At 45.5% G+C, this 23962-nt stretch overlaps 1 protein-coding gene and 1 non-coding gene across 2 annotated transcripts in view; both read right to left on the bottom strand.

Annotated features, from left to right (window-relative positions):
* LOC136877689 (uncharacterized) overlaps positions 1-23962 on the bottom strand; it is a 287811-nt gene that overhangs the window by 88852 nt on the left and 174997 nt on the right. Inside the window, exon 4 of the mRNA XM_068228705.1 lies at positions 18601-18909. Coding sequence (XP_068084806.1) covers positions 18601-18909 — 309 coding nt within the window. The remainder of the gene's footprint in view (positions 1-18600; positions 18910-23962) is intronic.
* On the bottom strand, positions 9420-9492 carry TRNAA-AGC (transfer RNA alanine (anticodon AGC)). Its single transcript has one exon. It is a non-coding gene; the product is annotated as a tRNA-Ala (tRNA).

Raw genomic sequence — 23962 nt, 5'->3', positions numbered from 1 at the left:
TGGTATTCTAAATTGAAATCTGTTTGTAAACTACCTGACCATGTCTCAGCTCTTATTCAATATGTTTCGGCTAATTCATCGCCATTAGAAATTCTAGGTTCCGTACTGGTCAAAATTCGTATTTTTAAATTTACATGGAAAATCAAACTGTTTGTGGCTAAGCACTTGTCTTGCCCCATCATATTGGGAGCGGACTTCATTTCTCACACTGGTCTTGTGCTCGATCTCCAGAGTAGGTCGTGCACATTCAAATTTGCGTCCAATTGTAGAATTCCCTTGTTAAAGTGTAATTCTGTATCATGTTCATCTATTTCGCCTACCCAGGATGAGATGTTGTTAGACCTTAGACATCTACCTGAGGAGCAGGCTGATAGTATTCGGAAACTGTGTCAGTCGTTTCCCGAGGTGTTCTCTGATACTCTTGGTGTTACTGACCTTATTGAATACAAAATTGAGGTCACGGATTCGATTCCTGTCCGTTTTCCACCTTATAGGCTATCTCCACCTAAAATGAAGGCTCTGAAAGAAATTATCGATCAGATGTTGAAGGATGGTATTATTAGGCCCTCTAAGTCAGCGTATTCTTCGCCTATTTTTCTAGTCCCGAAACCCCAAGGAGGCTTCAGGCCTGTCATTGATTACAGGGCTCTCAATCGGAAGGTGGTGTTGCAATCTGTGCCCCTTCCCGACCTTCATTCTTGCTTTTCATGGTTTCGTAAGGCCAAGTTCTTCACCATCTTGGACTTGAATCAGGCCTATAATCAAATTCCCCTTGCCGAAGAGTCTAAACATCTTACAGCGTTTGCCACGGACTGGAACTTATACGAATACAACCGCGTGCCTTTCGGGCTCCCCACGGGGGCAGCTGTGCTCACTAGGCTACTAGATAGGGTCTTTTCCGACATCAAATTTGAGTACTTATATCACTACTTGGATGATGTCGTCGTATTTTCCGAGACTTTTGAAGAACATCTAGATCATCTGCGAGAAGTTCTGAATCGCCTTCGTAAGGCTGGGTTAACTGTCAAGTTGTCCAAGGTTGCCTTTGCTAAGCCCTCTATGTCATTCCTAGGGCATATTGTGTCACCCGATGGGGTAGCTGTCGATCATTCTAGAACACAGGCCATCCGTGATTTTAAACCTCCTAAGGACATCAAAGGTATCGCTAGATTCATTGGTATGGTGAATTTCTTCAGGAAGTTTATTCCTAACTTCGCTAATAGAGCGGCGCCCTTAAACCTTCTTCGTAGGAAAGGCATCAAATTCGAGTGGGGACCTTCTCAACAAGCCGCTTTCGAAGATCTTAAATTAGCTCTCTGTAATGCCCCTGTACTTGCTATGCCTGATTTCTCGAAGAAATTCATCGTCCAAACGGATGCGTCGTCGTCAGCTGTAGCTGCAGTCCTTCTTCAAGAGACTGAACTAGGGAGGCGACCCATCGCCTATGCGTCTAGGACATTGTCGGCTCAAGAAGCCAAGTATTCCATCTATGAGCTCGAAGGTTTGGCAGTCTTATTTGCCTTAGAAAAGTTCCGTCTCTATCTGGAACACGTTAAATTCGACCTGGAGACAGATAACCAAGCCTTAAGCTGGGTCTTAGGTAGACCGCGTCGTACTGGTCGTATAGCCCGTTGGGCAATCCGTATTTCCGCCTTCCAATTCGATGTCAGGCATATCAGAGGTACCGAAAATGTTGTGGCTGATGGACTCAGCCGTATGTTTTCAAACGAGGTCGAGACCCATGAACCGGTCGACAGTTCATCACCTTCCGAGTCCATACTATCCGAGGTTAATGCCATCCTAACCGATGCTCCCATGCTCTTTAGGGATATCGAGAAATACCAACGTGAAGATCCTACGCTGGCTCCGATAATGGAAACCCTTTCTTCTGGGGAACATGCTGTCCCTTATGTTCTGAGGAATGGTGTTCTATGTTGCCCTTCGAGGCATGATAAGTTGATGAAAGTTGTTGTTCCAGCGGTTCTTGTACCTATGATCTTCAAATACTATCATGAGACCCCATTGGGGGGGCATCTTGGAATCTTTAAAACTCGTGAAAAGATTCGTGAAATGTTCATATGGAAAGGTATGGACGGTGAAATTCGGGAACTTGTAAAAGCTTGTAAATCTTGTTTGATCAGTAAACCCACCATGTCCACTAAAGTAGGCCTTTTGTCTTCTCATCAAGCGTCGCGCCCCATGGAACGCCTGTATATTGATTATGTGGGACCCTTCCCCCAGTCAAAGGGTAATGCCAACAAGTTCATCTTTGTGTGTGTAGATGGTTTTACAAGATTTTCCTGGTTATTTCCGACTAAGCTGGCTACCGCTCAGTCAACGATTACTTGCTTAAATTCTATTTTCGCTTCTTTTGGTCCGTGCCAATACATTGTATCTGATAATGCTAAGGCTTTTACATCTAATTTATTTCGTAAATTCTGTTTTGACTTGTCCATCTCTCATGTAACTACTTCCGCTTATTACCCTCAACCATCTCTGGCTGAACGGGTTAACCGTAATCTCAGGTCCGCACTCATTGCCTATCATCATGAAGATCCTTCCAGGTGGGACACGTCCCTGCATTGGATAGCTTTTGCTTTGAATTCGGCGGTTCATGAATCTCACAAGTTTACTCCAGCTTCTTTGATGTTCAAGTTTGTTCCCAACTCGCCGCTCTCTAACCTCTGGTCTTTGAATGACATTTTACCCGAGACAATAGATCCGGATAACATTAAAGATCTTTGGAAGAAGGCTAAAGCCAATCTTAAAGTGTCTCATGAAAAGGTTAGGGAAAGGTATGATCGTGGACGGAGACCCACCACTTTGAAGGTAGGTGACCAGGTTATGGTCAAAAATTTTGTTCCCGCGGGCAAGCTTGCCCCCAGATTTCATGGGCCTTGTATCATTCTCGATTTTCTTACGCCGGTTACCTTATTGCTAAGTAATCCAGCCACCGAGAGGATATTTAGAGTTCACCTGTCCCAGGTGAAACCGGTGTAATTTCTGTGTTAACTTGCTTCATATTATTTTGAAAGGATATGAAGGTTATATTTTTTTTGAGTTTCACTTTTAAGGCATTCTGCCCCTTCTGTAATATTTTGGTTTTAGATGTAAGCCTTGTGTAAAACCTGCCCCGACCCGTTAAACTGCCATCCTGTTCTTGCCACGGCCATTACCACGCTCCCGTCTCCTGCTCCACCTTACACTGTGGCTTCATAATAGTAAATGCCATGGATATCTACACGCCGCTGGCCCCTCAACCTCTCCACAAGCCTGTACCCTCAAAGAAGATGATAGTCCAACACAATTCTGCCGCCTAGCTTTAATGTTTCAGCGCCCCCGCAGCCGCGCAGCGCCGTGCAGCGACTGGGGAGGGGGATGGGCCCCCTCCTCTCCAGCGAGGACGACATGTGAACGGCGAGCCGGAGCTCTCCTCCCGGCCAAGGCTGATGTGCGGCGCACGACCTGCTACATGCCCGCAGCCTGTATCTGTTCACCGCGGGCGCGGCGTACTTCAACACCTCTGCTCCCCTCATAGTGCGGGCGAGCGGTATCTCAGGGTACTTGAGGGGTCCGAGCGATCTCCGTTGGACGCAAGCTGCAACGGCCGGTCTGGCCATCCGACTCAATCTACATCAACTACATGGACAGTCACCATAAGCAATAACTACACTTGGGAATTCAACAACAATATTTGGTGGACATTGCAAAATTTTCTTCACCTTTAAGTATTAAAAGTTTATCTTCAGAAATTCAAATTCTACAAACATAAAGACTTTCATTCACCTGCAACAACAACATTTTGAAACTGAATTAAGAAATCTTGTAAATGCTTCTGCTATCTATCTTCGTATCAACATCATTACTTGGACCTTGTTTCAAACTGATTTCATGTGTCACCCCTGGAGGAACTTTTGGGGGGGGAGGTCTGTACCGGGCGGTACACCTCTACACCGTTTATTTAAAAGTTGCGCCAGTTGAAACTCCTCTTCTGGAGGAAGGTTGAACTTTATCTATTCTATTAATTCTCTACTTTCTCAGAAGATGTCACCACGTGGAAAATTTTGAGTTTTTGAACTGTGTCACTTTTGATGTGTTTTTGTTTCGCTTGAAGTAAGAAGTGTGAACTTTCTCTTCTAGAGGACACTACTGAAGATCAACAATAGCGCACCCTAGTGCGGAGTCAAAGAACTATTTTGTTGGAGAAATTTTTATTTCAAAAGTTTGTTTCTTGTTAAATTTCTTTCTGTTATTGTTTAAGTTGGCTGTATACCCCTCTTTTTCCCCTTGTTTTAGATTTATCCAATCCCGAATTTCTTTTAGTAATTTCTGACCAATCTGGTGTATCTTCCCCCAACTTGTATCTGTTGCGGGGTCCTATCCAATAAAAACATTGTGGGCGGGTGTTTTCATTCCCCTAACGCCTAGAAACTTCCGCGAGAGTATATAAACTGCTGATTTTGGGGTCTCCGGGCCACTTCTGTTCCATCTTTCAGTGTATTAAGTACATAGCAGGAGGCGGGAAGCGCCTCTTTCTTCTTCAGCCGTTCAACACCAGGTAATGGCCTATTAATAACTTCTTTTCTTGCTAGGTAGGCAGTTTAACACTCGCGGCGGGTTCGAAGCATTTCCATCATGTAACCTTTTCCTAAAATGTAATTACTCTTTTCATCTTTTTCTTGTAAAGCTACATATTGGGATAGAGAGTGCTAACCCTCTCGAGCTCCCACTCACATTTGTTTTGAGGTGAACTTATTTTCTCAAACTATTCTTCGTTTATGTAATGTAAAGTGTTCTTCTCTAAGTCACCTCTGTAGTATGGGATTAGCCCTTGCGTTAGCGGCCCAGAGCCAGATTAGGTTTTAAAAACAAAGTGTATTAGGAGTGCAAGTTCGCCTCCTCTCAAATTGTTATTTTAGAGGTCATGTAATCAACCTTCTTTTCATGTAATAGACCTCCGTAGGTTGGGTATTTTACCCCTGTGAATACGTCCTTAGAGGACAGCTTGAAGGTAGAGTTTGGTGTGGCCTTGTGATAGGCTTACAATTTTGAGAACGGATCGCTCTTTGAAATTTGTTTCTGTATGCCTCGTGCAGGCTTTATGTGTAATGTTAGGAGCCAGTGCTCCTGGGCATGAATGGGGTTTTCTGCCCCTTGGCTAAAATTTTTTTTGGAGTAAGGCGGGGCTGATTGCCCAAGAGTTATGAAGTAAGGGCACTGAGCCCGAATCCAGTAATATTGTACCTACATTTTTGCTACTCTGTACCTGTTATGATTGTTATCTCTTGTTTTTGAAAAGAAAATATAACCTAGTTAAATTTTAAATTAATTTTAAATTGCACGTTAATTTCGTAGCTTGAAACCCATTCACACCCGCACCTTCTTTCACCTCTACCTACCACGGATATCTCCGTAACAATAATAATAATAATAATAAGAATAATAATAAGAATAAGAATAATAATAATTAGAGCTCGATACTTGCAATATTTACACATGGGTCATGGAGTACCTTTTTAAGTTATATCAGTTTATCACACTTGCGTCACCTTTCACTGGAGGAATTAAAACAATTTAATAGTACAATGGAACCTCGATATATCGAATCATGTCGGGAGCAAAATTTTCTTTCGAGTTATCGAAATTTCGAGATGTAGAGAATACCGATTTTGAGCATGTATAGCACATAATTGAATCATATGTACATTTTCTTTCTTTCTTAATCTGTTTACCCTGCCGGGTTACTTTTCCCTCGGACTCAGCGGAGATCCCACATCTACCGCCTCAAGGGCAGTGTCCTGGAGCGTGATGGGTACAACTGGAGAGGATGACCAGTACATCGCCCAGGCGGCCTCACCTGCTGTGCTGAACTGAGGCCTTGTGGGGGATGGAAACTTTGGAAAGGATAGACAGGGAAGAGGGAAGGAAGCGGCTGTGGAATTAAGTTAAAGTACCATCCCGGCATTTGCCTAGAAGTGATGTGGGAAACCAAGGAAAACCATGAAAAACCACTTCGAAGATGGCTGAGGTGGTAATCGAACCCATATCTACTCAGTTGACCTCCTAAGGCTAAGTGGACCCGTTATAGCCCGCGTACCACTTTTTCAAATTTCATGGCATAGAAGGGAATCGAAACCGGGCCTTCGGGGTTTGGCAGCTAATCACGCTATTACAATACAGAGACGGACATAATGTGTATCTACGGGCTTATACTGAACACATTCATTCAAACAGTATTTAAAAATATACAAACAAACTCTATTTGACAGCATCATTTAAATTATAACCCTTTTTATAGTCTACCCCTTACAATTTCCCATCCCTCCGCAAGGCACCTGTTTAACATAGCAAGTTAGACCGCCTTGGCGAGGATCTGGCCATTCTCCTCAGTTGTTTCCCCCGACCCACAGTCTGAAAATCCAGGACACTGCACCTGAGGCGGTAGGGGGGATCCTTCGCTGAGTCCGAGGGAAAAACCAACCGTGGAGGGTAAACACATAAGGAAGAATAAGAAGAACTGTTTCCTAACCTGATAGTTGGTTTAGTACGAACATTTTCAAGTGATTTATCTTCTTCATCTTCTCCTTTTGTGCTTACCCTCCATGGTTGGTTTTTCCCTCGGACTTAGCGAGGGATCCCACCTCTACCGCCTCAAGGGCAGTGTCCTGGAGCGTGAGACATGGGGTCGGGGGATACAACTGGGGAGAATGACCAGTACTTCGCCCAGGCGGCCTCACCTGCTATGCTGAACAGGGGCCTTGTGAGGGATGGGAAGATTAGAAGGGATAGACAAGGAAGAGGGAAAGAAGCGGCTGGGGCCTTAAGTTAGATACCATCACGGCTTTTGCCTGGAGGAGAAGTGGGAAACCACGGAAAACCACTTCCAGGATGGCTGAGGTGGGAATCGTACCCACCTCTACTCAGCTGACCTCCCGCAGCTGAGTGAACCACGTTCCATTCCTCGTACCACTATTTCAATTTTCGTGGCAGAGCCGGGAATCGAATCCGGGCCTCCGGGGGTGGCAGCTAATCACACTAACTACTACACCACAGAGGCGGCAAGTGATTTATCACTTGTCTTTCACTTCAGTGTTGGGCATTTCTTCTAAATGTATAATGAATTAAAGTTTTCCTGCATTTCGCAGTTTTGTTCCTTCAGAACGATGTAACGGAATATCCCATCGGATGAATTGCTGTTGGTTCGTTCTGAACATCTGTCTGGAGTGACGCATGTTTAAGCATTGGGAATCTTCTGCAACTTACGGGTGTCACGAGATGACAATACATGGTGCAATTTTATCTTTGATTGTGAAAATTGCTGTTAACTTGTAATGCCTTCAGTAATATTTCGCAACCTATCCAAGGCAACTGATACTCGATTTGGTTCGATTAAGGATCCATTCGGGGAGTGTTCGAATATCCGATAGGATAGTCGAATGGTGGATAACCTTAGTTAAATGTAAAATCTCCAATTGTACGTGTTGAAGATCAGATTTACCACGGACAGTGTGGATTAACTCTCAGTTATCGTTTGGATCAATGGTGCCCAATTTCGTTCGTTCGTTCTTTCGTTCGTTCGTTCGTTCGTAATCTGTTTACCCTCCAGGGTCGGTTTTTCCCTCGGACTCAGCGCGGGATCAGAACCTACCGCCTCAGGTATAGTGTCATGGATCTTCAGAGTGTGGGTCGGGGGATACAACTGGAAAGGATGACCAGTACCTCGCCAAGGCGCCCTCACCCGCTATGTTAAATAGGGGCCTTGCGGGGGGATAGGAAATTCGGAAGGGATAGACACCACAGAGGCGGACCTGAATCCATTTATACAAGTGAAAAGTTATATGTTGCCTGAGGGCAATAATATGAAGAAAATGGCTCACAATAAAATAGTGGAGACGCCAGATATCAATCCTGGCATCTCCAGCATACTAAGCGGGCGCTCCACCACTTCAGCTACGCCCCCTCGTGTAGTGTAGGCATATCGTCTCTCGCTATAAAAAGCGCGGCATGGATAAACCTATAAACAATTAAGTAGTGGAGACGCCAGGTATCGAGCCTGGTACTTCCCGCATGCCAAGCGAGCGCCCTACTACTTGAGCTACCCCAGCCCCCCCTCGTGCAGTCTCGGAATATTTTCTCTACCTATAAAGAGCATGGAGAAAATTAACAATAAAGAAGTGGAGACGCCAGGTACCGATCCTGCTACCGCTCGCACGCTAGGGGAGCACTCTACCACTTGAGCTACGCCCCCTCATCCAGTGTTGAATTATCTTCTCTATCTATAAAGTGCTGGGAGAAAATGAACAATAAACCAGTGAAGATGCCAGGTATCGATCCTGGTACCTCTCACATGCTAAGCGAGCGCGCTACCACTTGAGCTACGCCCCTTCGTGTAGGGTCGAAATATATTCTCTGCCTATAAAGGGGACTGAGACAATGAACAATAAACCAGTGGAGACGCCAGGTATCGATCCTGGTACCTCACGGATGTTAAGCGATCGCTCTACCACTTGATCTACGCCCCCTCGTGTAGTGTCGAAATATCTTCTCTAGCTATAAAGAGCTGGAATGGATAAAAAATAAACAAGGGATCACTGCAGACGTCAGGTATCGATTCTGGTACCTCGCGCAGTCTACGCGAGAGCGCTACCACTTCAGCTTCGCCGTTCACGTAGTGCAGAAATATCTTCTCTTGCTACAAAGAGCACGGAACGGACAAACGTATAAACAACAAATTAGCGGAGAAGCCAGGTATCGATCCCGGTACCTCTCACATGCTAAGGGAGCGCTCTACCACTTGAGCTACGCCCCCTGGTGTCGTGTCGAAGTATCTTCTCTAAGTATAAGAAGCGCGGTGAAAATTAACAATAAAGTAGTAGAGACGCCAGGTATCGATCCTGGTACCTCTCGCATGCTAAGCGAGCGCTCTACCACTTGAGGTACGACCCTCGCGTAGAATGGAAATATCTTTTCACCTATAAAAGGGACGGAGAAAATTAACAGTTAAGTAGTAGAGACGCCAGGGATCGATCCTGGTACGTCTCCCATCCTAAGAGAGTGCTATACCACTTGAGCTAAGCCCCCTGGCGTAAACGCGAAGTATCTTCTCTACCTGTAATGAACACCTAGAAAGTTAACAATTAATTAGTGGAGACGCCAGGTATCGATCCTGGTACCTCACAGATGCTAAGGGTGCGCTCTAACACTTGAGCTACGGCCCTTCGCGTAGTGCCGAAATATATTCTCTACCTGTAAAGAGCACTGAGAAAATTAACAATAAACTGGCGGGGACGCCAGGTATCGATCCTGATACCTCACGGATGCTAAGCGAGCGCTCTACCACTTAGGCTACGCCCCCTCGCGTAGTATCGAAATATCTTCTCTAGGTATAGGGAGCACGGTGAAAATTAACATTTAAGTAGTAGAGACGCCAGGTATCGAACCTGGTACCTCTCGCATGCTAAGCGAGCGCTCTACCACTTGAGCTACGCCCCCTCGCGTAGAATCAAAATATCTTTTCACCTATGCGGGCGCCAGGTACCGATCCTGGTACCTCTCGGATGCTAAGCCGTCGCTCTACCACTTGAGCTACGCCCCCTCGCGTAGTGTCGAAATATCTTCTCTGCCTATAAAGTGGACGGAGAAAATTAACAATCCAGTAGTGGAGGCGCCAGGTATCGATCCCGGTACCTCTCGCATGCTAAGCAAGTGCTCTACCACTTGATCTACGCCCCTCGTGCAGTGTCGAAAAATCTTCTCTAGCTATAAAGAGCTGGAATGGATAAAGGAATAAACAAGGAATCACTGGAGACGCCAGGTATCGATCCTGGTACCTCGCGCAGTCCAAAAGAGAGCTCTACCACTTCAGCTTCGCCGTTCACGTTGTACAGAAATATCTTCTTTCGCTATAAAGAGCACGGAACGGCAAACGTATAAACTATAAATTAGTGGAGACGCCAGGTATCAATCCTGTTACCTCTCGCATGATAAGCGAGTGCTCTACCACTTGATCTACGCCCCTCGTGTAGTGCCGAAAAATCTTCTCCAGCTATAAAGAGCTGGAATGGATAAAGGAATAAAGAAGGTATCACTGGCGACGCCAGGTATCGATTCTGGCACCTCTGGCATGCTAAGCGAATGCTCTACCACATGAGTTACGCCCCGTCATCTAGTGTACAAATATCTTCTCTGCCTATAAAGAGCACGGAGAATATTAACAATAAAGGAGTGCAGACGCCAGGTATCGATCCTGGTATTTCTCGCATGCTAAGCGAGTGCTCTACCACTTCAGCTTCGCCCCCTCGTGTATCGTCGATATACATTCTCTAGCTATAAAGAGCACGGAATGGATAAAAGGAAAAACAAGGAACAGTGAGGCCGACTGGTGTCGATCCTGGTGCCTCTCGCATGCTAACCGAAAGCTCTACCACTTGAGCTACGCCCCCTCGTGTAGCGGCGAAATATCTTCTCTGCCTATAAAGTGGACGGAGAAAATTAACAATCCAGTAGTGGAGGCGCCAGGTATCGATCCCGGTACCTCTCGGATGCTGAGCGAGCGCTCTACCACTTCAGCTTCGCCGTTCACGCAGCGTACAAGTATCTCCTCTCGCTATAAAGAGCACGGAAGGGATAAACGTAGAAACAATAAAGTATTGTAGACGCCAGGCATCGACCCTGGTACCACTCGCATGCCAAGCAAGCTCTCTACCACATGAGCAACGCCCCGTCATGTGGGGTACGAATACCTTATCTAGCTATAAAGAGCACGGAATAAAGTATCGTATTAACAATAACAGTCCGCCTCTGTGATTAGCGTGATTAGCTGCCACCCCCGGAGGTCCGGGTTCGATTCCCAGCTCTGCCACGAAATTTGAAAAGTGGTACGAGGGCTGGAACGGGGTCCACTCAGCCTCGGGAGGTCAACTGAGTAGAGGTGGGTTCGATTCCCACCTCAGCCATCCTGGAAGTGGTTTTCCGTGGTTTCCCACTGCTCCTCCAGGCAAATGCCGGGATTGTACCTAACTTAAGGCCACGGCCGCTTCCTTCCCTCTTCCTTGTCTATCCCTTCCAATCTTCCCCATCCCCCGCAAGGCCCCTGTTCAGCATAGCAGGTGAGGCCGCCTGGGCGAGGTACTGGTCATTCTCCCCAGTTGTATCCCCCGACCAAGAGTCTGAAGCTCGAGGACACTGCCCTTGAGGCGGTAGAGGTGGTATCCCTCGCTGAGTCCGAGGGAAAACCGAACCTGGAGGGTAAACAGATGATGATGATGATTAACAATAACAGAGTGGAGATGCCAGGTATCGACCTCGTACCTCTCGCTTGCTATCGAGCGCTCTACAACTTCTGCTTGGCCCCCGTGTGTAGAGTAAACATACCTTCTCTAGCTATCAAGATCACGGAACGAAATGACATGTTAAGAATGAAGGAGTGAAGACGCCAAGTATCGATCCAGGTACCTGTCGCATGCTAAGCGAGCGCTCTACTAATTCCTACGCCACGTCAGGTAGTGTAGTAGTATCTTCTCTAACTATAAAGAGCACGGAATGAATAAAAGTATCAAAAAGGAAGTAACGGAGACGCCAGGTTTCGATCGTAGTACCCCTCGCATGCTAAGCGAGTGCTCTACCACTTGACCAACGCCTCTCGCGTAGTGTCGAAATAACTTCTCTACCTGTAAAGAGCACTGAGAAAATTAACAATAAACTAGTGGAGACGCCAGGTATCGATCCTGGTACCTCTCGCATGCTACGCGAGCGCTCTACCACTTGAGCTAAGCCCCCAGTGTAGTGTAGAAATATCTTCTCTCGCTATAAAGAACACGGAATGGATGAGAGTTTAAACAAGACAGTAGTGGAGACGCCAGGTTTCGATCCTGATACCTCTCGCATGCTACGCGAGCGCTCTAGCACTTGAGCTACGCCCCCTCACGCAGTGCAGAAATATCTTGTCTCGCTATAAAGAGCACGGAAAAATTTAACAATAAGGTAGTGGAGACGCAGGTATCGATCCTCATGCCTCTCGCGTGCTAAGCGACCGCTCTACCAGTTGAGCTACGCCCCATCGCGTAGTGCCGAAATATCTTATCTACTTATAAAGAGCACGGAAAAATTTAACAATAAGGTGGTGGAGACGCAGGTATCGATCCTGGTACCTGTCGCGTGCTAAGCGGGCGCTCTACCACTTGAGCTACGCCCTCCCGTGTAGCGTCGAAATATCTTCTCTAGCTATAAAGAGCACGGAGAAAATTAACAATAAAGTAGTGGAGACGCAGGTATCGATCCTGGTACCTCTCGCACGCTAAGCGGGCGCTCTACCACTTCAGCTACGCCCCCTCACGCCGTGTCGGTATATCTTCTCTAGCTATAAAAAGCACGGAATGGATAAAAGGATAAACAAGGAAATAGTGCACACCACAGGTGGCGATTCTGGCACCTGTCGCGTGCTAACCGAGCGCTGTACCACTCGAGCTACGCCCCCTCACAGAGTGTAGAAACATCTCTAGCTATAAAGAGCATGGAATGGATAAGAGTTTAAACAAGGGAGTAGTGGAGACGCCAGGTATCGATCCTGGTCCCTCTCGCATGCTAAGCGAGCGCTCTACCACTCGAGCTACGCCCCTCGTGTAGTGTAGAAATATCTTCTTTAGTTATAAGGAGCACTGAATGGATAAACGTATAAACAAGGAAGTAGTGGACCCGCCAGGTTTCGATCCTGGTACCTCTCGCATGCTAGGCGAGTAGTGTTGGCTACTGAATACATGATTCGAAGCAGTGTATCGATTCATTCAAGTGTCCGAGTGAATCGATTCACAGGAACGGCGAGCTCACGGCACACGGTTCAGCTTCCTCCCAGCGGACAGTGCTGAGTGGCGCACTGACTGGACGTTGACGGGAGCCGAGCTTCCCCTGCAGGGAGACATGCAGTGAACCATGTTGCAAAGAAAGAATCGTATGCTATGTTGGACTCTCGAGCTCAACTCATTTGAAAATAATACCCACTTGCATTCACTGTCCTCTTCTTACAGGGAGGTTTAAATAATAGATGGAATTATTTCATCATCATCATCATCATCATCATCTGTTTACCCTGCAGGTTCGGCTTCTCCCTCGGACTCAGCGAGGGATCCCACCTCTACCGCCTCAAGGGCAGTGTCCTGGAGTTTCAGACACTTGGTCGGGGATACAACTGGGGAGAATGACCGGTACCTCGCCCAGGCGGCCTCACCTGCTATGCTGAACAGGGGCCTTGTGGAGGGATGGGATGACTGGAAGGGATAGGCAAGGAAGAGGGAAGGAAGCGGCCGTGGCCTGGAGGAGAAGTGGGAAACCACGGAAAACCACTTCGAGGATGGCTGAGGTGGGAATCGAATCCACCTCTACTCAGTTGACCTCCCGAGGCTGAGTGGACCCCGTTCCAGCCCTCGTACCACTTTTCAAATTTTCGTGGCAGAGCCGGGAATCGAACCCGGACCTCCGGGGGTGGCAGCTAATCACGCTAACCACTACACCACAGAGGCGGACGATGGAATTATTTGCAGTGTTAAAAAGGTAGTTCGTTCGTAATCGGTTTACCCTCCAGGGTCGGTTTTTCCCTCGGACTCAGCGAGGGATCCCACCTCTACCGCCTCAAGGGCAGACTCTGATTCGGGGGATACAACTGATCAGGATGACCAGTATTTCGGCCAGGCGTCCTCACCTGCTTTATTGTTCATACGTTTAAGCAACATCCCCTTCGTCTATAACCCCATTCTTTCCAAAGCTGCGTCAACGCAACGGTTATCTTGACCACCTTAAATGTAATTAAAGAATATAATATCGTCAGACTCATTATACAAATACAAACGAAAAGGACCTCTGTGTTTACATGGTCATGTTTCAAAATTTACCTTATGGTCTCAATTTCCTTCTGTTTTAATCCGTTTACTTAGCAGGGTTGGTTCCTCCCTCGGACTCAACGAAGGATCATACCTCTACCGCCTAAAGGGCATTGTCCTCGAGCCTGAGATGTTTAGTCGGGGATACAACTGGGGAGAAGGACTAGTATCTCGCCCAAGCGGCCTCACCTGGTAAGCTGAACAGGGGCCTTGTGCGGGGATGGGAAGATTGGAAGATCGGGAGGGATAAACAAAGAAGAGGGAAGGAAGCGTCCGTGGCCTTAAGTTACGTACCATCCCGACATTTGCATGGAGGAGAAGTTAGTAACCAAGGGAAAAACACTTCGAGGATGGCTGAGGTGGGAATCGAACCCCCTGTACTCAGTTGACCTCCCGAGGCTGAGTTGACCCCGCTCTAGCCCTCGTACCACTTTTCAAATCTCGTGGCAGAGCCGGGGATCGAGCCCATTCCTCCGGGGGTGGTGGCAGTTAATTAAACAAACCACTACACCACAGAGGCGGACTTAATTATTTAGTCTGGAACTAAAAGGGATAAAACGAACTCGAGGTGCTACAGCTCCTTTCCGACTCTCCCTAGCGGAGGATAGCATATATTTCTTCAACCACTTACCAATCCTCCTACCGATATTAAGTCTCTAGCAATGCCAGGATTCGAACCTGTGTCTCCGAGGGTGACAGTTATTAGCTTTAACGGGTACACTACCCAGATGGACACCTCGAACGTAGGATACACTCATTGCTTTCGCTAATTTCGCTGGAGACGATGCCAAGGGCCAGTCCAAGACCACCACCTGTTGAAGTTCCTGTTGTGGTCTAATATATTTCAGTTACTTTTGATCTGAGCTACGACTCTTTCGTTGGTGAAGTCACATCCCTCTATCTACAGACACCATGGCAAGAAACTGATAAAACGTAGTGGTTAAATGAGGTATCGAGGCTTGCACCTGATACGTGCTAAGCGAGGATTCTACCATTTGTGCTACGTCCCATTCGCTGTGCAGAGCCTCCGTGGCACAGGCAGCAGCGCCCCAGCCTCTCACCGGTGGGTTCTGTGGTTCAAATTCCGGTCACTGTGTGCTGCACAAAACGGAAGCGGGACAGGATTTTCTCCGGGTACGGTACTCCGGTTTTCCCTGTCATCTTTCACTCCAGCAACACTCTCCAATACCATTTTGTATCACCTTTCAGTCATTAAACATTGTCCGAGAAGAGTGAGACAGACTTTGTCAGTTACTACCCTCACTCCTGGATGAGGGCTTCATTTATTCCATGCCTGACCCAGTTGAAACTGGCATCAAGCTGTGGATTTTAAGGTGACACTCCGTAGATAAAAATCAATATTTTGGTCATTTTAATAACATGTTTTAATGACTGAAATTGAAAGGATTGAGTTTATTTTCTCTTGTCACGCAGTTATACCGCTGAATTCAAGCAATTTATCACTGTAACCATGCGTTGTTTGTCAATTGTAATTTTACATTTAAATCCCATTTTCTCCGATAATATTCAGCCAAATGTAACAAAATGTGTATGGTATACGTATCACAGCTATATTAAGAAACCTTTCTTTCTTTCTTAATCTGCTTACCCTCCAGGGTTGGTTTTTCCCTCGGACAAAGCGAGGGATCCCAATTCTACCGCCTCAAGGGCGGTGTCCTGGAGCGTGAGACAATGGGTCGGGGATACAACTGGGGAGAATGACCATTACCTCGCCAAGGCGGCCTCACCTGCTATGCTGAAGAGGGGCCTTGTGGGGGATGGGAAGATCGGAAGGGACAGACAAGGAAGAGAGAAGGAAGCGGCCGTGTCCGTAAGTTAGGTACCATCCCGGCATTTGCCTGGAGGAGAAGTGGGAAACCACGGGAAAGCACTTCCACGATAGCTGAGGTGGGAATCGAACCCACCTCTACTCAGTTGACCTCCCGAGGCTGAGTGGACCCCGTTCCAGCCCTCGTACCACTTTTCAAATTTTCGTGGCAGAGCCGGGAATCGAACCCGGGCCTCCTGGGGTGGCGCTAATCACACTAACCACTACACCACAGAGGAGGATATTAAGAAACCTGCGTATGGAATTTTAGATTGTAGAATTTTTTCAAGTAGTAGGGATTTTTAAGTCCAACATTTTAGAACGTAAACATTACACAAATTTTAGTACGATATATCTCCTTATATAAACTATGTAAAGAAAAATCGATACGTAGTGCTTTTAAAGGAAGTATTATCTACTGAAATGGCGTATGGCTTTTAGTGCCGGGAGTGTCCGAGGACATGTTCGGCTCGCCAGGTACAGGTCTTTTGTTTTGACGCTCGTAGGCGACCTGCGCGTCTTGATGAGGGTGAAATAGTGGTAAGACAACACATACACCCAGCCCCCGTGCCAACGAAATTAACCAATGATGGTTAAAATTCCCGACCCTGCCGTGAATCGAACCCGGCACCCCTGTGACCAAAGGCCAGCACGCTAACCATTTAGCCATGGAGCCGGACAGTATTATCTACTAATTACGATTTTACATTAACATGTTAATTAAATTTCATAAAATAATTGAATGCCTTTGCTGGCAGGACGTAGTGTTTACAGTGCACTATGTCTTCTGGTAAAGGCTAGAGCAATATTGTTACTTTCATTGATCTGTCTCAGCTTTATCCTTGGCTTTGACAAGATGAAAGTGACTGAGGTATGAGTGATGCTAGTAATGCCATTCCTTCTGCAGTCAGTCCCTGCTATGAATGGTGTGAAAATGTTGCTCATAGGGTCAGTTGGTACATGCATTTCAGTGGGCTTGGCAGACTGATATGTAATAGCAACTTCTGGCTCGGTGAGGAAAGCAACGGGAAACTACCTCACTCCTCATTTCCCTAGTACGCCTCTTCAGTGATGCCTATGCAATTTATGACAGCTGATGGCGGAGCTGTTGAGGATCCAACCAGCCTTCGGGCTGAGGACTAAACATACATACACACACAAAATAATTGAATTAAAACTTTCAAAAGAAAAAAATATTTTGGGAAATCCATTAATTGTATATGAAAGAAATGTTCATGACATTTATACTTTTATGTAGGTGACATTCCCACAAAGTTTCCTGAAAATCCATACATTAGGTAAAATTTTCTTTTTAACTCCGAAGTGTCGCCTTAATTTTCATTTTTTTCTATTCGGTGTCCAAATAGCATCGATTTATCTATGAAAGTCACGGCGAAGAATCGTGGAGGAGCCAGGCATTGATCCTGGTACCTCTCATACCCTTTGCTATGTGTCTACCATTAAGCTAGGTCCCAAGGTTCTTCCAAGCAGCATTGTGTCTGTCAAGTCATCATCTTGGAGGTGGCTGGATTATGAACAAAAAACACCACCAAAGGTTATGCGGTTATAGGGAAGCCACAAAAAGCGGTGACGGCGTTATAATGAGGCTCACATGGCAAGACAAGGAGTGACGTAGTTCGCCGTTGTTTTCTTCTCGATCCTGGTACCGCTCGCATGCAAAACCATCTGAGCTACATCCCCTTCACCGCCTTTGTTTAGTGCGGGAAGTGTCCGAGGACATGTTTGGATCGTCTGGTGTAGCTCTTTCTACGTTGACCGCACATGGGAGAACTGAGCGGCTGCGTGTGAGATGATTAATATGATGAGAGACGGAGACGATGAGACCCGGTGTCGGCACATAGCCTACTCCTCTCGAATAGCACCTAGGGGTCTGCTCAAGGTTGAACGTTCCCATCCGACGGACGAACCACTATTAACAGCGTCATATACCCTTACTCCATACGAACACTGCAGAGAATTTTACAACCGTGATAGGGGGAACGTAAAGAAGGAATACCATGATAGTTACGAATCGGAAGCTAGAGGAATATGGAATGAAAATAAGTGTGGAGAAGGCAGTAGTGATGACGAGAGGTAATAGAGAAGGAAGAGGAAATATTGAAGTAAGTGTAAGACAATCAGAAGTTGTGAAAAGCTTCAACTATGTTGGGGTATACTTGAAGAAAATGGGAAACTAAACGAAAAAATTGGGAAGAGAATTCAACAAGCCAATGGGTTTTACCAATATGTGAGAGGTACGATGTAAAACCGGCACGTCCCAGAGAAATGCAAGAAAATTCTCTATTAAGTGTATTATTCACCAATTTTAGCATACGCGGCGGGCACATTGACAACAACAAAACGTGATGAAAGCACAATTAAAGTAGTCAAGATAAAATTCTTTACAAGGATAATTGGGAAGACACGAAGGGATAAAATCAAAAACATTAGAAATCAGAGTGAATTGGATTTCCAAAACTGCAAGACAAAACAGAGACCAGATACTGAAAATGGTATGGAGACATGATGAGAATGGAAGAGGCACAGTTCCAAAGCGAGTATTTACGGAGAAGATAATAGGAGAAAAACAACGAAGAAGGCCCAGAAAGAGGTGGATGGATACGGTGAAGGAAAGTACAGAGAAGAGAGGAGTAACAGTAAAAGAAGTATTAGAGGAAGGAAGGGAGAGATGGAGAGATAGAGAACCGTGAATGTCCTTTATTCACACCCCGACCCAGAAGACTGGAAGTTTATAGTTACCAACCTTCTGCGAGGAGAAATAATAATAATAATAATAATAATAATAATAATAATAATAATAATAATAATAATAATAATAATAATAATAATAATAATAATCACTAATGTTTGCCTCATGATCATGACCAACGAAGCACCTACCTGAAGAGAATTGTCGGCAATGCCGAAGGTATCCTTGGGTCCCCCGTTCGGTCCCCCACCGAGGCCCCAACTGGCCAGTTCATTCTCGTTATGTTGTGCCGCCGCTATTAGCTCATTTCGACTGGTGTAGTCGTGGCCGGGGCCCGAACTACCCCATCCGTGATGGCTGTCCGGCCCGGAGGATGAGTAGCCAGGACCTGTGGAGTGGTACGGTGCATCCTCTACGTGGTGGTCGTGGTGTGGTGGTGGGTGGTGAACGTGCACTGGTACAGGTACGTGAACTGGTACATGGTGGTGATGGTGGGCGATCTGAAACAAATGCAAGCACAATTAGAAAAAGTAACAAGACACTACAAGAGAGCGCATCTACATTACATGGGAGCAAATTTATGTTCTTATACAAAGTTGCCGGTGATTTTCTGTGCCGTGACTGGCCCAGTCCGCCTGACCCATGTGAGAGGTGGTGTCATGATCTCAGCTAGTCTGCGATAAGCTTACGTACAGCGTACAGCGTGATAGCTTTTTATACAGCCGTAATTGATCTGTTCATTAGGGTTTTGTAGCTTCTGAATTAAGTGTTCTGCAGCGTATTTTCTTGAACTGTAGATTTTTATCGCACGAATGTTCTGGGAAAATGGCGAAAGGAATTCCGCGAACAACCGAAATATCACCAATAGAGCTCGGATGTTAGGCAGTAATATGTTAGCATGCAAACTAACTGAAGTGAGTAACAAGTACAGGGTGTCTCATGTATACTGACACCTTCGAAGTGGCGTTTTCACCCTGCGATACGTAAGCTCCAGTACGTATGCGCGCATAGTTCTTGACCTTGCAAGCAGCCTATACATGATCCACCTGGCAAGCATCAGTCGCCTGTCCGAATCTCAGCCGTTAACACGGTGAGACATTTATCATTGCAACATCGTATTTTTGTATGCAAAAATTCTGGTTTCATCTTAATGGTCCTGTTAACAGTCAAACCTCTCAATATTGGTGTGCAGAAAATCCTCATGATGTTCATGAAGTCCCTCATTATGATGGGAAGATTGGTGTTCGGTGTGCTATAAGTGCAAGACGAATAATTGGGCCTATTTTTTGTTTTCGAGGGGACAGTAAATGCAGAGCGGTACCAAGATGACATTTTGACGACATTCCTCCATCAGTTAACGGGAGAAAAAAAATCGCGCGGTTGGTTTCAACAAGATTCAGCCCCTGCTTACCCAGCAGAAGATTCCATTCTTACAATCTCGGAAGCTTTTGCAGACAGAGTGATCAGTGCTGTTTATTTCCCCCTCGTTCTCTAGATCTAACGGTGTATGAATTTTATTTGTGGGGTAAAATGAAAAAAAAACGGTATCGAACAAATCCTCATATATTGGAGGAACCTAAAGAAAACATTACGAATGGAATCAGAAACATTACAGTGGCAGAACTCACTCGCATCAGCCAGAATGTGGTTACCGGATACAATGCGTGTATAACCCTGGAAGGACAACACTTCCAGCTTCTTTTATAAGATTTCATATAAGATTGTATACACGCTTAAAGCGTCCGCGTGCGACGTTAGTTCGGCTGAGGCAGCTGCCGTAGCGCAGAGTAGAAACACTATGCGTTCGGTCCTAGTTTAAATGAGAGACCCTTGTATTCTCTAGCCTGCTTAATTGTTATGCTGTCAGGCGGGATTTCTTCCACCACCACATCCCTTCCCGTAGTACCAGAATGAAGTTCCTCTTCCATATTCCCTACTCCCATCTTTCTCTTACCCGAAGGTCTATGCTTATTCCAGGAATGTAAAGAATACAATACTTTATCTCCTAACAAGAACCTAGATATCTTCCTGTCGTATCCTTCCTTCTGTCACAATATTCCTCAAATAACTCAACTTCGCTTTTAACTTTCAGTTTTCTCCCATCTCTTTTCTTGTATTTAAGTGAATTTTCATTTGTTCATCTCGTTTGTCAATCAATTACCACTGATCTGCATTTAAGGCAGTCGCCCGGGTGACAGATTCCCTACCTGTTGTTTACCTAGTCTTTTCGATAACTGCAAAGAATTTCGAAATTTATTGAACATTATTGCAGCAGCACTCTTCAATATCATTTCATTTCATCTGTCATTAATCATTGCCCCAGAGGAGTGCGACAGACTTCGGCAGCCGGCACAATTCCTATCCTCGCCGCTGGATGGGGGATTCATTAATTACATTCCTGGCCCGGTCGAATGACTGAAAACAGGCTGCGAAATTAAACGTAAGTGTCTTGAGTATTAAATGCAACAACTAAATGCCATTTAGTGTGGTAGAAATGGAGCGTCAGCAAGCATCTGTATTATCTACCGGATGCAAGCTCACAGCTGCACGTTCCTAACCGCACGGCCAACTCGCCCAGTAGGGAAGGAAGCTATTTGCTTTACGTCGCACCGACACAGATAGGACTTATGACGACGATGGGACAGGAAAGGCCTAGGAATGGGACGGAAGTGGTCGTGGCCTTAATTAAGGTACAGCCTGGCGTGAAAATGGGAAACCATGGAAAACCATCTTCAGGGTTGCCAACAGTGGGGTTCAAATCCACTATCTCCCGGATGCGAGCTCTCAGCTGCGCGCTCCTAACCGCACGACCAACTCGCCCGGTAGGGAAGGAAGCCGGTATGGCCTTAATTTAGGTACTATCCTAGCATTTGCCTAGGAGAAGTGGGAAACCACGAAAAATCACTTCGAGGATGGCTGAGGTGGAAATTGATCCTCCCTCCCCTTCTACTCAGTTGCACTTCCGAGGCTGAGTGGAAACCGTTCTCGCCCTCATACCACTCTTTTAAATTTCGTGGCAGAGCCGGAAATCGAACGCGGTCCTTCGGGATTGGCAGCTAATCACACTAACTACTACACCACAGTGGCGGATATTCTTCTCCTCCTTCGTCTTCTTCTTCTTATTATTATTATTATTATTATTGGATCCGTACTGCTCTGCAGCATTCCTTATTGTGACCGTATCGGCACAATTATATTTATTTAAAGTGATATGCTTGGTAAGGAAGCAGGCAGCAAGCTCTCTTTGTGTGGATGTTTGGAGTAGCATCAGGTTGTGCAATACGACGCCCGCCAGAGAGGCGCCTTCACCCGCCCACTGGGTGGCTTAAAGAATCCCCGAACTAGGCACACGTCATAGAAGAAGCAGGAGAAGAACACTATTTAGCGACTCCATATTGGAAAACAAATGCCAGCGTACAGCGATGCCAAAGCGATCGGGCCAAATTTAATGTATTTTCGGCGTAAAGAAGGCTTGATTAACAAAACTGCACCCGTCAGAGCAGTGTGCTGAATTTTGGTGGAATTATAAAGTCAGGAGTTCTGATAGAAAATACTCTCCAAGCGAAAGGCGTTGGTAAACAACTTATATAACTGCGTTAGCGTACGTACGCCTAGTGAAAAGCCAGATGCCTTCGGGGACTCCCTACTTCCCCTCCAAGCTGATTAATTAATTACTGCGGATCCGCCGAACATATTCAACTCCGCATGACATAGCGCACTTGTGTATAACCAAGTCACACAGTCTAGCGTATTGCTAATTTCGACAGGCTGGTTTATCCAGGAGCAGTCGAAATAAGAGTGGGGGATGAACTCCTTAGCCGCCCCTACTGCCGGGTCCAGTATAAGTTTTTGCACTTCCTAAGGAACTGCAGCATTCGGTGAGGAGCTTTCGACAGGAAACGACGGCCGGTTCGCTATCGAATTACCGCTCCTTTGTATACTATGTGTACAAAGCGGGAGTGAAATTGTTCAGTGTTTTTCGCTTATAATTGGTGATAGGCAACAGAAGATTATGGTAATGAGACGTACTTAAGATATCGGTTGCAAAGTAGACTAAGACTTCGTGGAATATGAAGTAGGATTTGTATAGCAACGACTACATGATAGGACGCAGGACTTATGTAGGAGAACGCTCTCGTAGATTGACAACCAATAGCCGTAAGAACGAACTAGTGAGAGGGACAGAATCACAGTATTTAAAGACGTTTTCGAAATAGGTAGGGTAGAGACAAAGAAATGTATAAATCTACGCTGTTTTCTGAACAAAGCGCAGGTTAGATTATTAACTGATTAACAGGCAGTGAGAAGTGTTCCTGAACTATTAAAACATACAGAAGATAGGGATAGAAAATTCTCCTTCATGTGGTTGCTGGGAATGCCCGTATTAGCAGTGCAATTGAGGTAGACTAGCTGAAAGTAGCCGGTATAATCATCTCCATGTAACTGTCAGTGGGTAGACAACGAAGTAGTAGGAGTGAATGGTGACACGGGAGCAAGAAATCGATAAATTGTGTAAATTACAATCTAATTTCAGTGATCCGTGTGCTACTAAAATGGATTACGCGAGACAAGATATGGAACTTCTGAACTCCAGGACTCCAGGATCCGGCGCCATGGAGTAAGCCAACATGGGTAGGCCTCCGGAACCTTCGGAGGAGGCCGAAGACATCAACCGTTGAGTACAAAGTTATGTTTCTATTCCAATGCTAGTATTTCTCTTTGTAAATAACAGTCATGAAGTATAGGGTTATAAATATCATGATTAAATAGGCTAAATTCGCATAGAATGGTCGGGAATCCTTTTATTCATTTTGGTTTTAATTAATTAGCTATGGGAAGGGAGTGATCCTATGTGTATAGAATGTGGGACCCCTTTTAGTGGCTATATTTGCATGTTCTCATATTTTGTGTATTTAGTGCTGAGAAGGAATTGAGGGGGAAACAGGAGTAGAATGCTATGTAGATTACTGATGTAGATCTCATCTGAGCAATTGCCTAAGTTACGCAGGGGTTAGCGAGGTGACAGAGTCATCAACAAGTGCCCGTATAATAGGAAAGACTTGGGCTAGAATCAGCACTATGTTCGTAAAGACAGAAATAGTAGTTTGTTGCATGGTAATATAAGTTTTGGCTGTAACTGAAGATGTTCAAGGAATGAAGTGCCGAGGTTTGAACCCCTGTCCTCCACGACACTAGTGAGGTTACACGTAGAAGGTCTGTTAGTGGTTTGGCAGAATGTACTAACTTAAATTAATTTTTATTTTATTATTATTATTATTATTATTATTATTATTATTATTATTATTATTATTATTATTATTATTATTATTATTATTATTATTTTCTTTCATAAATTTGATCTATGATTTCATGCCGATCTATTTAAATGGCAAGTTAATGTTATGCCAGGTACACAATCTATACCCACGCGGGTGGAATTAGGAGACGTTGTCTTTCGAGGAAAGGCGATTGGAAGTGTGAATGAGGATACGATTGGAATGTATGGGTAAATCCCAATTGCTAGTATAATGAGGGAGTTTTTGATATAATCTG

Source organism: Anabrus simplex, chromosome 7 (genome assembly GCF_040414725.1).
Source record: "Anabrus simplex isolate iqAnaSimp1 chromosome 7, ASM4041472v1, whole genome shotgun sequence".
Taxonomy (NCBI): Eukaryota; Metazoa; Arthropoda; class Insecta; order Orthoptera; family Tettigoniidae; genus Anabrus; species Anabrus simplex.
This window is presented reverse-complemented; position numbering and strand designations above follow the sequence as displayed.